Below are 16,172 nucleotides of genomic sequence, written 5' to 3'. Positions count from 1 at the left end.
CGTCATCCTCCAGACACCTCCCACCTTGGTGTTATATGTCCCAGCATTCCCAGCAGCATTGCTCACCTCTCCAGTCAGGAGCTCAGTCATCCTGGTGGTCAGTTCTAGGATCTTCTGCTCATGGATGAGTGATGGAGGTGGAGGATCTGGGATGGGGCTGCTGCTCCAGCCTCCTGACACAGGGGGCGCCACACACTCACCACACCACTTCTTCACTACTGTGTAATCCTGTGTATGGTGAGACACTGATCACTACAGAGAGTCTAACAATCCTTCCCCTCTCCAGTCATCCTTATGTATTATCTATATGGCAACAGATTCCTAATCTCAGGGAGAGCAGCCAAAGAAAAGACTATCGGCTGATGGTTAAAATGCTCAATTCAGTAAAATCCTAGGTGCATTGCCTTCTGGGAAACATCAATAAGCAAAAAAAGTCTGCAGAGCCTCAGTTACAGGTCTCAAAACATGGGAGTAGCCAGATATCCCTCAAGGGAAGGACCTAGCAAGGTGATGGCTTCTGTAAGGAGACCACCAACAAAACCACCATATTCAGTGGCCCTTTCTGTCAATATCCGACTCAATTACGAGTCTGATTATACGACCAGGGAAATATCAGCTCCAAGTTACCATCCACAGACAGCTGTTTCGGGGGAGGGATTGAGGGAAATCTGGCTGGTCCCTTGTTTTGAGATTCGTAACCGAGGCTCTGCGGAAATTTTTGCATATTGATGTATTATCTATAGGGATAAGAGGGAGGGGATGTGACGCATGGCTCACCTCTCCGGTGATCAGGTGGATTATCTCTAGGGTGAGCTCTAATATCCTGGCCGCCATCATGTCTCCCGCCTTCTCCAGCCTTGGGGGGTCATTGATGAGAAGGGGCGGCTGATCCTCCATCATGGCCTCCTTGTACACATCCTTGTGTCCTTCTACATACTCCCACTCCTCCATGGAGAAATAGACGGTGACGTCCTGACACCTTATAGGAACCTGACACACACAATGATGGCGTCATGCTCCAGACACCTCCCACCTTGGTGTTATATGTCCCAGCATTCCCAGCAGCATTGCTCACCTCTCCAGTCAGGAGCTCAGTCATCCTGGTGGTCAGTTCTAGGATCTTCTGCTCATGGATCAGTGATGGAGGTGGAGGATCTGTGATGGGGCTGCTGCTCCAGCCTCCTGACACAGGGGGCGCCACACACTCACCACACCACTTCTTCACTACTGTGTAATCCTGTGTATGGTGAGACACTGATCACTACAGAGAGTCTAACAATCCTTCCCCTCTCCAGTCATCTCCCTGTATTATCTATAGTGATAAGAGGGGGAGGGGATGTGACGCATGGCTCACCTCTCCGGTGATCAGGTGGATTATCTCTAGGGTGAGCTCTAATATCCTGGCCGCCATCATGTCTCCCGCCTTCTCCAGCCTTGGGGGGTCATTGATGAGAAGGACCATCGCCTGTCAGAGAAAACGTCTGGTTACAGGAGGGTACGGTGACTGATATATCACTATGTGTTACTATGTGTGATTAGATATAAAGTATACAGCTCAATCACCATCCACCTATAGAGGATTTAAAGACATCTCAGCTTCATCTACCTACTGGGAGGACAATCCTGGGAATATAGAGGTTGGGGAGGTCTCTCTGCTGGTCGATCTTCTCAGTCTGACACTAATGCATCATGGCTGGTTTCCGGGCCGATATAATCCCAAGAACAGGGCCGGCTTATATGTAATGTGGATGTGGTGGCAGTACTCCCGGGCTTGCAGCGCCTTCTTCAGTGGTGCCAGTGATATGGGGGTCTCAGCCTAGCCGGGGTGGTGAGCGTGCGTTGTGCCATGCTGGGGGGCACGTGGGCTACCCTCTCTCACCCCTTCTCTTAGGATCCTATTAGACAAAGCAATTTTTAACAATAATAATAAATAATATCAATCGAGATCTACCTGAACCCATTCACCATATTACACAGGACGATAGTCGTTACTACAATCGTTTACTCCATCTGATCCCAACAAATGAAGGAACTGTGCGAAATTACACTGAACGATTAGTAAGACTTTAGGTTCAGCTCAAAAGATGTGATCAACGACACACAAAACATTTTACAATTGTTGCCTGCATTCACACTAAACAATTATCTGAACAACACTGTAAATACAGAATATTATGTGGCTTGGTTCTCTTAGTTGGCCCTCTGGTTTAGATTTACACTATATATAATACACACTATAGATATACACTATATATAATACACACACTATAGATATACACTATATACACTCACCGGCCACTTTATTAGGTACACCATGCTAGTAACGGGTTGGACCCCCTTTTGCCTTCAGAACTGCCTCAATTCTTGGTGGCATAGATACAACAAGGTGCTGGAAGCTTCCTCAGAGATTTTGGTCCATAGTGACATGATGACATCACACAGTTGCCGCAGATTTGTCGGCTGCACATCCATGATGCCAATCTCCCGTTCCACCACATCCCAAAGATGCTCTATTGGATTGAGATCTGGTGACTGTGGAGGCCATTGGAGTACAGTGACCTCATTGTCATGTTCAAGAAACCAGTCTGAGATGATTCTAGCTTTATGACATGGCGCATTATCCTGCTGAAAGTAGCCATCAGATGTTGGGTCCATTGTGGTCATAAAGGGATGGACATGGTCAGCAACAATACTCAGGTAGGCTGTGGCGTTGCAACCATGCTCAATTGGTACCAAGGGGCCCAAAGAGTGCCAAGAAAATATTCCCCACACCATGACACCACCACCACCAGCCTGAACCGTTGATACAAGGCAGGATGGATCCATGCTTTCATGTTGTTGACTCCAAATTCTGACCCTACCATCTGAATGTCGCAGCAGAAATCGAGACTCATCAGACCAGGCAACGTTTTTCCAATCTTCTACTGTCCAATTTCGATGAGCTTGTGCAAATTGTAGCCTCAGTTTCCTGTTCTTAGCTGAGCGGAGTGGCCCCCGGTGTGGTCTTCTGCTGCTGTAGCCCATCTGCCTCAAAGTTGGCCGTACTGTGCGTTCAGAGATGCTCTTCTGCCTACCTTGGGTGTAACGGTTGGCTATTTGAGTCACTGTTGCCTTTCTATCAGCTCGAACCAGTCTGCCCATTCTCCTCTGACCTCTGGCATCAACAAGGCATTTCCGCCCACAGAACTGCCGCTCACTGGATGTTTTTTCTTTTTCGGACCATTCTCTGTAAACCCTAGAGATGGTTTTGCGTGAAAATCCCAGTAGATCAGCAGTTTCTGAAATACTCAGACCAGCCCTTCTGGCACCAACAACCATGCCACGTTCAAAGGCCCTCAAATCCCCTTTCTTCCCCATACTGATGCTCGGTTTGAACTGCAGGAGATTGTCTTGACCATGTCTACATGCCTAAATGCACCGAGTTGCCGCCATGTGATTGGCTGATTAGAAATTAGGTGGTAACGTGCAGTTGGACAGGTGTACCTAATAAAGTGGTCGGTGAGTGTACACACACTATAGATATACACTATATATATAATACACACACTATAGATATACACTATATATATAATACACACACTATAGATATACACTATATATAATACACACTATAGATATACACTATATATATAATACACACTATAGATATACTATATATAATACACACACTATAGATATACACTATATATACTACACACTATAGATATACACTATATATACAATACACACTATAGATATACACTATATATAATACACACACTATAGATATACACTATATATAATACACACACTATAGATATACACTATATATATATATAATACACACTATAGATATACACTATATATAATACACACACTATAGATATATACTATATATAATACACACACTATATACACTATATATATAATACACACTATAGATATACACTATATATAATACACACTATAGATATACACTATATATAATACACACACTATAGATATACACTATATATAATACACACACTATAGATATACACTATATATAATACACACACTATAGATATACACTATATATAATACACACACTATAGATATACACTATATATATAATACACACACTATAGATATACACTATATATAATACACACACTATAGATATACACTATATATAATACACACACTATAGATATACACTATATATATTACACACTATAGATATACACTATATATAATACACACTATAGATATACACTATATATAATACACACACTCTAGATATACACTATATATAATACACACTATAGATATACACTATATATAATACACACACTATAGATATACACTATATATAATACACACACTATAGATATACACTATATATAATACACACACTATAGATATACACTATATATATAATACACACACTATAGATATACACTATATATAATACACACTATAGATATACACTATATATAATACACACACTATAGATATACACTATATATAATACACACACTATAGATATACACTATATATATTACACACTATAGATATACACTATATATAATACACACTATAGATATACACTATATATAATACACACACTCTAGATATACACTATATATAATACACACTATAGATATACACTATATATAATACACACACTATAGATATACACTATATATACACACACTATAGATATACACTATATATAATACACACTATAGATATACACTATATATAATACACACTATAGATATACGCTATATATAATACACACTATAGATATACACTATATATAATACACACACTATACATATACACTATATATAATACACACACTATAGATATACACTATATATAATACACACACTATAGATATACACTATATATAATACACACACTATAGATATACACTATATATAATACACACACTATAGATATACACTATATATAATACACACACTATAGATATACACTATATATAATACACACACTATAGATATACACTATATATATAATACACACTATAGATATACACTATATATAATACACACACTATAGATATACACTATATATAATACACACACTATAGATATACACTATATATAATACACACTATAGATATACACTATATATAATACACACTATAGATATACACTATATATAATACACACTATAGATATACACTATATATAATACACACTATAGATATACACTATATATAATACACACACTATAGATATACACTATATATACACACACTATAGATATACACTATAGATACACACACTATAGATATACACTATATATAATACACACTATAGATATACACTATATATATAATACACACACTATAGATATACACTATATATAATACACACTATAGATATACACTATATATAATACACACTATAGATATACACTATATATAATACACACACTATAGATATACACTATATATACACACACTATAGATATACACTATATATATAATACACACACTATAGATATACACTATATATAATACACACTATAGATATACACTATATATAATACACACACTATAGATATACACTATATATAATACACACACTATAGATATACACCATATATAATACACACACTATAGATATACACTATATATAATACACACACTATAGATATACAATATATATAATACACACACTATAGATATACACTATATAACAATGAATAAAAATCTCAGGTCCCATCACTAACCTCTCCGTAGAAGGAAAATCCGGGTGTGTAAAGGACCTTTGATGATGTCACAATCATGTGATCAGTCATGTGGGAGGAGTCATACTGTACTGCTGAAGGTAGTAAAGGACCTTTGATGATGTCACAATCATGTGATCAGTCACATGGGTGGGAGGAGTCAGCTACAACCTACACGAGAAGAAACGACTGCCCCTCAGTCTTTGGATAGTTAAATAATCAGTTCACAAAAAATTATTATTGCCCCTCCCCCCGGTAGGCGCTGGCACGTATACTCACCGCAGCTGATTGGTGTTCCATGGCGCCGTTCAAATCCGGCGCGCGCTCACTCTTCAGCTTCTGCAGTGACTCCTCTTCTCTGCCTTGTAATTGAACAGCGGAAGTCACACGCTTCCATAGAGAATGCATGGAAGCGTGTTAGATCCGGTGTATAATGACAGGACAGAGAAGAGGAGTCACAGCAGAGGCGGATGTGAACGGCGCCGTGGAACACCAATCAGCTGCGGTTAGTATACGTGCCAGCGCCTACCGGGGGAGGGGCAATAATATTTTTTAAGTAAGGAACCTTAGGGGTTAAAGGAAGCAGGGTTGTCAGAACCACTCGATCCTGTAAAAAAAAGTAAGTAGGGCTCCACTGACCCTAGGGCCTGGATTTCGCACCACGAAGCACACCTTGAGAACGGAGGCTTACAGAGCTCATCCAAGACCTGTCCCAAGTCCCATTTGGGAGCTGGATTCGTGACAGTACGTCTGATGCGCTGCGTAGCCTTTATGAACCTCGGGATGAGGATCTCCTGAGATAGCCTTCTACCTCGAAGAGCGGACAGGGCAGACACATCAACTTTCATAGTGGTAGGACTTAAACCTTTGTCAAAACCATTCTGCAGGAACTGTAGAATCTCTTCAATAGATGGTGACGTGGATGAAACCTGAGTCCTGCTACACCAGGCGTCAAACGCTCTTTTGACTCTCAGATTAGTTCTGTTAGTAGAGGAAGCCCTGGACTGGAAAAGCACGTTAAAGAGAAGACCTCTAACTCTTAGTAAGGAGCCATCAATTTCCATGCAACCCCCTAAAGGAGTGAGAGCTCACTCAAAAGGAGCAACTGCAACCTCGTGGCCCGAATATGGATATACCCTCTTACAGGAAATTTGTCGAACCGCCTTATGGGCATCATCATAGATTGGACAAGTCAGAGAGTGTTGCAAAGTGCTGTGAGCAGGAACTCGCCTTAGTATTGCTTTTTATGTCCCATTCAGTGCTGCTGCAGGAGCACCAGGAAGGATAACATTTGTTACTTACCTGACATTTCCCTGTTGTCTATAGGCAGCACATATCCCACCCCTAACAAACTCAAGTGTCTGGTGTTTCCCATCTACTTTTATACAGGTGATGCTGTTTAGCTCATTTATGCTAATGACCATGTCTTCTGCCTTGTTTCTAGATGGAAACTTTAACCTATTCAGTGCCACCCATGGACACCAGGAAAATTAAATTTCAGGTAAGTTTTATCCTTACCTGCTGACATGCTGCAATCACTGGCACAGCATTTAAAAAACATGGCCACTTTTCCCCCTACTGTTGTCTCCAGTTCAGGTGCAGTTTGCAACTAAATATGCAAAACAAGAGTCCGTGGAGCCTCAGTTACGAGTCTCAAAACACGGGATAGCCAGATATCTCTAGCCTGTTGCCAACGGGGTGCCTCCAAGATGGGAAGAGCACCACACCACCCTGATAAATAACCCCTTAAGTCCCACTCGGTTGCGAGTATTGGAACATAGACAGGGAAACAACAGGGTGGCCCCTTTTGTCAATGTCTAACTCAAGGTGCGAGTATTGCGATCATGACAAGGGCTTGCAAAGGCAGGCTTCCACCCACAGACAGCCGTTTCGGGGTTTTTGCCCCTCGTCAGTGTGGGGTAGGATTCTGGCTAGTTGGGGCAATGAAAAATCAACCAACAAAACACAGTAATCACTGAACTCAAGGAGAACAGCGAAAAAAATTCCAATGAAGTACTCAATCAAGAGTCTCCACTGATGCCCCCAAAAATTTAAATATGTTGGCAACAGGCTAGAGATATCTGGCTATCCCGTGTTTTGAAACTCGTAACTGAGGCTCCACGGACTCTTGTTTTGCATATTTAAATTTTTGGGGGCATCAGTGGAGACTCTTGATTGAGTACTTCATTGGAATTTTTTTCGCTGTTCTCCTTGAGTTCAGTGATTACTGTGTTTTGTTGGCAGTTTGCAACTAAGCTCCATTTACTTCAATGGAACTGAGTTTCAAGACCCCACCCAAACTGGAGACAACAGTAGAGGGAAAGTGGCCATGTTTTTGTAGCGCTGGATAACCCCTTTAAAGTGCTCATCCAGTACTACAAAAACATGGCCACTTTCTTCCAGGATTGGAACCGCTCTTGTCTCCAGTTTGGGTGCAGGTTTTGTAGCTCAGTTCCATTGAAGTGGATGGAGCTTAATTGCAAACCACACCTGACCTGGAGGCAAGAGCTACGCTGTCTCTGAAAGAGAGTGGGCATGTATTTGTAGCGCTGGATAACCCCTTTAAGTGATCAGACAGAGGAGGAGGGGGGATTCAAGAGGATGGGGTTATCAGGTTACACTGAAAGCCAATCATTCCCTGGTACGCTGAGTATCTGGAAACACTATATAACCAATAATCACAGTAGAACGTCCACTCCAACCGGAGGAAGAACCAAGTCATGGAGGAAAGAAAAAGTTTATGGAAATGAGAAAAACATTTATAGGTAAAACATTGTCTTTATTTGGTCAAAGTGTTAAAAGCCTTGCTTCAGTCCCTTCCTTCTCCCTCCTCCTGTGACTTTTGCTTCAGTCCCTTCCTCTTCCCTCCTCTTCTCCCTCTTCCTCCTGTGACTTTTGCCTCTGCTATCACTTTGCTTCGGTCTCTTCCTCCTCCCTCTTCCTCCTGTGACTTTTGCCTCCACTGTCACTTTGTTTCAGTCCCTTCCTCCTCCCTCTTCCTCCTGTGACTTTTGCCTCTGCTATCACTTTGCTTCGGTCTCTTCCTCCTCCTCCCTCTTCCTCCTGTGAGTTTTGCCTCCGCTGTCACTTTGCTTCAGTCCCTTCTCCCTCTTCCTCCTGTGACTTTTGCCTCCGCTGTCACTTTGCTTCAGTGTCTTCCTCTCCCTCCTGTCACTTTGCGTCAGTCTCTTCCTCTCAGATTCTTCTTACAGATTTCTCTGCTGTCGGTAAGTTCTTCCTCTCTTTATACTTCTCTCTCCTCTCCTGTCACCGCCTCCTCACTCCTTTCCTCATGGACTTTGTATCCCGAATCTCACTAGAAGGAGCTTATCCTCTTGAATATAAAATGCCAGACACAAGTATATACAGTCCCTTCACTTTGTGAATGTCATGGCAGCGTCTCTCTTATGTGAACTCTCCAACATTCTGAACATCAATATGGCTTCTTTACTGTGTGGATTCTCTCATGTCTAACCAGATGTGGTTTATATGCAAAGCATTTCCTACATTCTGAACATGAATATGGCTTCTCTCCTGTGTGAATTCTCTGATGTCTCTCAAGACTTGATTTTCTTGTAACACACTTTCCACATTCTGAACATGAATACATCTTCTCTCTTGTGTGTATTCGGTTATGTCTACTTAAATATTTCTTTTCTGTAAAAGATTTCCCGCATTCTGAACATGCATATGGCTTCTCTCCAGTGTGGATTTTGTAATGTGAAACAAGATCACATTTATGTGTAAAAGATTTTCCACATTCTGAACATGAATATGGCTTCACCCCTGTGTGAATTCTTTTATGTCTAAGAAGATTAAAGTCACTTGGAAAACATTTTCCACATTCCGAACATGAATACGGCTTCTCCTCTGTGTGAATTATTTTGTGTCTCAAAAGCCTTGGTTTAGTTGTAAAACATTTCCCACATTCCAAACATGAATAAGGCTTCTCGTCTGTGTGAATTATTTTATGTCTAAAAAGCCTTAATTTATTTTTAAAACATTTTCCACATTCCAAACATGAATGTGGCTTCTCTCCGGCGTGAATTTTATTATGTATAATTAGAAATGATTTATTTTCAAAACATTTTCCACATTCTAAACATGAATATGGCTTCTCCTCTTTATGAATTCTGTTATGTATAAGAAGATATGATTTATCGGCAAAACGTTTACAGCATTCTGAACATGAATATGGTTTCTCATTTTCGTGCGTTGCTCCGTGAGACATTAGCTCTGATTTTTCTATAAAACATTTCCCACATTCATGACATGGATACAATTTCTCTTTTGGGTGAGTTGCCTCATGAGACACAAGCTCTGATTTTTCTTTAAAACATTTACCACATTCAGGACATGGATAAGACTTCTCTTTTTTGTGAGTTGCCTGGTGAGACACGAGCCTTGAGTTTCCTTTAAAACATTTCCCACATTCTGAACATGAATATGACTTCTCTTCTCTTTTGTGACATCTCTTATGGATAACAAGACCTGATTTAGATGTAAAATATTTCCCACATTCAGTACACAGATACGGCCTCTTTTCTGAGTGAGATAACTGATGTTTAACAAGATCAGATTTTTGAGCAAAACGTTCCACACACCGTGAGCATTTATATGGATACTCGGCTGTGTGCATTCTCTCATGTGACACAAGCTCAGAGTCATCTGTAAAACATTTCCCACATAGTGAACATGAATACTTCTTATTGTGACGACTTCTGTGCATTAAGAAATCTGAGTGTTTTGTAAACTCTTTATCACATTCATCACAATGAAACTTTTTCCCGTCTTTTTTAACGGTCCTCGTGGTAACAACCGGTGATGGGTCAGGAGAAGGTTCCTCACGATTGGGAGGATTATACAATAGATCTATACTTGTGTTAATACGCTGTGATGGGTGGGAAGGTTTCCTGAGATCGGGGGGATTATACGATAGATCGGTCCTCGTGGTAACAACCGGTGATGGATCAGAAGGTTTCCTGAGATTAGGGGGATTATATGATAGATCTGTCCTCGTGGTAACAATCGGTGATGGGTCAGGAGAAGGTTCCGCATGATTATGGAGATTATACGATAGACTTATAGTGCGACGTCCTGGATACACATTAATGGCCCGGCGGGTTTCTCTTGAGGGGAGCTGAAAGACTTCTTCATCTTCTTCTTTACAATTTACTGGTGACATGAAGTTTCCATCAGTCGCATCACTGGGAAATTCTGTTTACGGTTGGGAAAAAAATATGTGATCAATTTTCTATTCAAATGGGATAAATGACATCTTATTATACTGAGAACATGCACAGTCATTGTGGGGGGGGGGGGGGGGTCGAGCAGGAAGGAGTAGACCTCCCTCATCCTAATACAACCCCTGGCAAAAATTATGGAATCACTGGCCTCGGAGGATGTTCATTCAGTTGTTTCATTTTGTAGAAAAAAAGAAGATTGCAGAAATGACAGAAAGCTAAAGTCATGTCACATGGCAACGTTCTGGCTTTAAGAAACACCAACAGAAGTCAAGAAATAAAAATGTAGTAGTCAGTAACGTTTAATTTTTTTAGACCTAGCAGAGGGGAAAATAAGGAAATCACTCAATTCTGGGGAAAAAATTATGGAATCATGAAAAACAAACAAAAAAATACTTCAACACATGACTAGTATTTTGTTGCACCCCCTCTGGCTTTTATGACAGTGTGCAGTCTCTGAGGCCTGGACTTAAGGCCCTATTCCATGGAACGATTATCGGCCATATTTGGCAGATATCGGACAATAATCGCCCCGTGGAATAGAAGTCAACAATCATCCAACATCGTTCATGTCGGCTGATCATTGCGTCATTTGTCTTTCAAACATGTTGAAAGACAAATGACACGTACAGCAACGATCTGCTGCCGTTGCTCCATGGAATAGGAGGCAGCACCAGACCGCTGCTGTATGCTATGTGCTGCCCGGACTCACCGGCTCGCTGCTGCCGTTGCTCTGTGGAATAGGAGGCAGCACCAGACCGCTGCTGTATGCTATGTGCTGCCTGGACTCACCGGCTCGCTGCTGCCGCGTGGAATAGTGGCGGCAGCGAGGGGGGAACGGCCCGTGGAATAGGGGCTTGAATCAGTGCCAAACAGTCCTGCTCATCAATCTGGATCTAACCTTCTCTGATTGCTGTCGCCAGATCCGCTTTGCAGGTGGGAGCCTTGTCATGGACCATTTTCTTCAACTTCAAAGATTTTCAATTGGATTGAGATCCAGACTATTTGCCGGCCAGGACATTGACCTGATGTGTCTTTTTTCAAAAAATGTTTTCCCAGTTTTTGCTCTATGGAAGATGCATCATCATCCTCCCCAAACATCCTTTCAAGTGATGGAATAAGAAAAGTGTCCAGAATATCAACGTAAACTTGTGCAATTCTTGAAGCTGTCATGGCGGCCATATTGCCAATACCTGACATGCAGCCCCATCTCAGCAATGACTGGGGACATCTGCAGGTCTTCTTCAGGCCTCATCTTTATACATCTCATCTCAGCATCATCACCTTGCCCAATGCAGATTGGCGATTCATCACATGACCTTCATCCAGTCTTCCATTGCTTCTCCGTAGCCCATTGGAACCTTGTTCTTTTCTGTTTCGGTGGTAATGTCGGCTTTCGTTTAGCTTTTCCCGTTTCCTTCAGGCGATTTCTTACAGTTCGGTCAGACGGTGACTCCAGTTTCCTCCTATTCCTTCCTTAACTGTTTTGATGTAAATTCTGTTTGTGAGACATATTGCTGTAAGTTTTCTGTCTTGTCGCTTTGGTCTCTTCCTTGGTCCACCAGTATCTTTGCCTTTAACAAACGTCTCACGTTGTTTGTATTTGGTCCAGATTTTAGACACAGCTGACTGAGAACAACCAACATCTTTTGTAACGTTGTGTGATAATTTACCTTCTTGTAAGAGTTTGACAATCCTCTACTTTGTTTCCTCTGACATCTCGTGTGTTGGAGCCAGGGTTCATGTCGGTCCGCTTGGTGCAGCAGCTCTCCGGGGTATAATCGCTGCTTATTAGATGCAGAGTAACCAGCAGACCTAATTCGATGCAGGTGTTAAGTTGTGGGAATGAAAAATTACAGGGTGATTCCATAATTTTTTTCCCTCTGCCAGGTCTAAAGAATTAAACGTTACTGACTACCACATTTTTATCTCTTGACTTCTGTTAGTGTTTCTTAAAGCCAGAATGTTGCCATGTGACATGACTTTAGTCCGGTGAGGCCGGTGATTCCATAATTTTTGCCAGGGGATAGATTTCCTGCTCATTTCCAATCTACTCCTGTGATCTTAATGCTCAGCACTGGCACCAGCGACATCACAGACACATAGAAGACTGATGGCAGACAGATACCTGGCCTCTTATTATCCGTACCGGGACCTCTATCCTCTAACAGCAGAAGTCCAACCTCTACATCTTGGCCTCACCTCCCTCACTATACTGCACTATACATATATACACAGGGGGGGGGCCTGAAGGGTTACTGTAATGTAGCTGTAAGGTGGGGCCCCCCCTTATATCCCTATCACCTCCCTCACTATACTGCACTATACATATATACACAGGAGGGGGGGGCCTGAAGGGTTACTGTAATGTAGCTGTAAGGTGGAGCCCCCCCTTATATCCCTGTCACCTCCCCCCTCACTATACTGCACTATACATATATACACAGGGGGTCACCAGGGCCTGAAGGGTTACTGTAATGTAGCTGTAAGGTGGAGCCCCCCCTTATATCCCCGTCACCTCCCTCACTATACTGCACTATACATATATACACAGGGGGGGGGGGCCTGAAGGATTACTGTAATGTAGCTGTAAGGTGGAGCCCCCCCTTATATCCCTGTCACCTCCCTCACTATACTGCACTATACATATATACACAGGGGGGGGCTGAAGGGTTACTGTAATGTAGCTGTAAGGTGGAGCCCCCCCTTATATCCCTGTCACCTCCCTCACTATACTGCACTATACATATATACACAGGGGGTCACCGGGGCCTGAAGGGTTACTGTAATGTAGCTGTAAGGTGGAGCCCCCCCTTATATCCCTGTCACCTCCCTCACTATACTGCACTATACATATATACACAGGGGGTCACCGGGGCCTGAAGGGTTACTGTAATGTAGCTGTAAGGTGGAGCCCCCCCTTATATCCCTGTCACCTCCCTCACTATACTGCACTATACATATATACACAGGGGGGGGGGGGGGCTGAAGGGTTACTGTAATGTAGCTGTAAGGTGGAGCCCCCCCTTATATCCCTGTCACCTCCCTCACTATACTGCACTATACATATATACACGGGGGGGGGGGGGCCTGAAGGGTTACTGTAATGTAGCTGTAAGGTGGAGCCCCCCCTTATATCCCTGTCACCTCCCTCACTATACTGCACTATACATATATACACAGGGGGGGGGCCTGAAGGCTTACTGTAATGTAGCTGTAAGGTGGAGCCCCCCCTTATATCCCTGTCACCTCCCTGTGTACCTCCATTATACCATACCTGGGGTAGCAGCTCCCGGCGTCTCCTCCTCCTTCACCTCACTCATACACCGGGGATCGCTCCTCATCCTCTCTTCTTCTTCTTCTTCCTCTTTAATCCTGTGATTTCCCTCCGGACAGTCCTGGGAATACAGAGGACGGGGACATCTCTCTGCTGGATTTCTCCTCCTGGATCCATCTGTAGGGAAGACACAGGGACTGAATATAAGACCTCCCGTATACTCCTCTATATACTGTACACTTCTGCTTCTCACTAGAGATGAGAGAATTGTTTCATTTTGTGATTTGAGGTGAAGCCGATGAGAAGCAGGGACTCCTGTTTACCACCCTGAGGTAAGCAGCAATATAGTATAGATCACTGCTTACCCTCTGCATTCCCTGGGATGGGAGCGCTGCACGGGATGGACCGGTAGCCGGCAGAATGTGGAATCTTTCTCGTTAACGACTGAAACCTGAACGGTTGGACTGGATTATCTGGTGTTTAGAGGAAAGCTAATGACTAGGGATGAGCGAATTTAGAGACTAGTGCGTCACTAGGCTCGCGCTTGACTCCGCTAGTCTCTAAATTCGCTCATCCCTAGTCATTAGCTTTCCTCTAAACACCAGATAATCCAGTCCAACCGTTCAGGTTTCAGTCGTTAACGAGAAAGATTCCACATTCTGCTGCTTACCGGCTCATCCTTCTCTGGAGCATGGAGGTTGCAGGGGGAACAGGGTGGAGAACATATCATGACAGCTTCTCAACATGTCAGTAATAAGTCTACAACATGTCTGCCAGTGGCAGCCTGTGCCGGCAGTAATGGGCAGTAGGTCTCCTCTTACCCGGTGATGTGAGGGGCGGCTGATCCTCCATCATGGCCTCCTTGTACACATCCTTGTGTCCTTCTACATACTCCCACTCCTCCATGGAGAAATAGACGGTGACGTCCTGACACCTTATAGGAACCTGACACACACAATGATGGCGTCATCCTCCAGACACCTCCCACCTTGGTGTTATATGTCCCAGCATTCCCAGTAGCATTGCTCACCTCTCCAGTCAGGAGCTCAGTCATCCTGGTGGTCAGTTCTAGGATCTTCTGCTCATGGATCAGTGATGGAGGTGGAGGATCTGTGATGGGGCTGCTGCTCCAGCCTCCTGACACAGGGGGCGCCACACACTCACCACACCACTTCTTCACTACTGTGTAATCCTGTGTATGGTGAGACACTGATCACTACAGAGAGTCTAACAATCCTTCCCCTCTCCAGTCATCTCCCTGTATTAACTATAGGGATAAGAGGGAGGGGATGTGACGCATGGCTCACCTCTCCGGTGATCAGGTGGATTATCTCTAGGGTGAGCTCTAATATCCTGGCCGCCATCATGTCTCCCGCCTTCTCCAGCCTTGGGGGGTCACTGACCATTGTCTGTCAGAGAAAACGTCTGGTTACAGGTGAGTACGGTGACTGATATATCACTATGTGTAACTATGTGTGATTGGATATAAACCTGATGGGTGATAACCCATATGGTATAGATGGAGGGTCCGGGCCGGTGTGACTATAGTCAGGGGTAATCACTGATCTCTCACTATAACATTAGAGAGGACGACAAGAAACAAGTCACCAAAGCAAAGAAAGATCTGTGTGAGGATTTGTCATCAGGGATAGTTCCATAGTCAGGAGATGCTCACTGTCATGGACGCACATCACCCTCATAGTCTTCACTGTACCACATGACTCTGGGGTGTACCCTACTATCACACTCACGACACACAAGAGAAAGCTCTTGCTGCAGCCTATTCCAGGGCCTGGCCTGGCGGCCAGGACCCATTTGCAGGACTATTTCTGTGGAAGACTTTGTTATTCTGCTTCAAGCACCTATCCTAGTCATATCCAGCTAATGCACCTCACAGTGAGGCTACGGTAGAAGTAAACAGGAAAACCCTA

General features: G+C 43.0%; 1 protein-coding gene across 1 annotated transcript in view; it reads right to left on the bottom strand.

Moving 5' to 3' along the window:
• Positions 1-8,474: 8,474 nt before the first annotated feature.
• The window catches only part of LOC138793973 (zinc finger protein 585A-like), a 42,531-nt gene continuing 34,833 nt past the window's right edge, over positions 8,475-16,172 (bottom strand). Inside the window, exons 10-13 of the mRNA XM_069972737.1 lie at positions 15,549-15,650; positions 15,406-15,433; positions 14,242-14,418; positions 8,475-10,938 (exon numbers count right to left, since the gene is read on the bottom strand). Of these exons, the coding sequence (XP_069828838.1) occupies positions 9,155-10,938; positions 14,242-14,418; positions 15,406-15,433; positions 15,549-15,650 (2,091 nt within the window). The 3' untranslated portion in view covers positions 8,475-9,154. The remainder of the gene's footprint in view (positions 10,939-14,241; positions 14,419-15,405; positions 15,434-15,548; positions 15,651-16,172) is intronic.

Source organism: Dendropsophus ebraccatus, chromosome 5 (genome assembly GCF_027789765.1).
Source record: "Dendropsophus ebraccatus isolate aDenEbr1 chromosome 5, aDenEbr1.pat, whole genome shotgun sequence".
Lineage (NCBI taxonomy): Eukaryota > Metazoa > Chordata > Amphibia > Anura > Hylidae > Dendropsophus > Dendropsophus ebraccatus.
The sequence above is the reverse complement of the archived record's forward strand: the minus strand, read 5'-3'. Positions and strand labels throughout refer to the sequence as shown.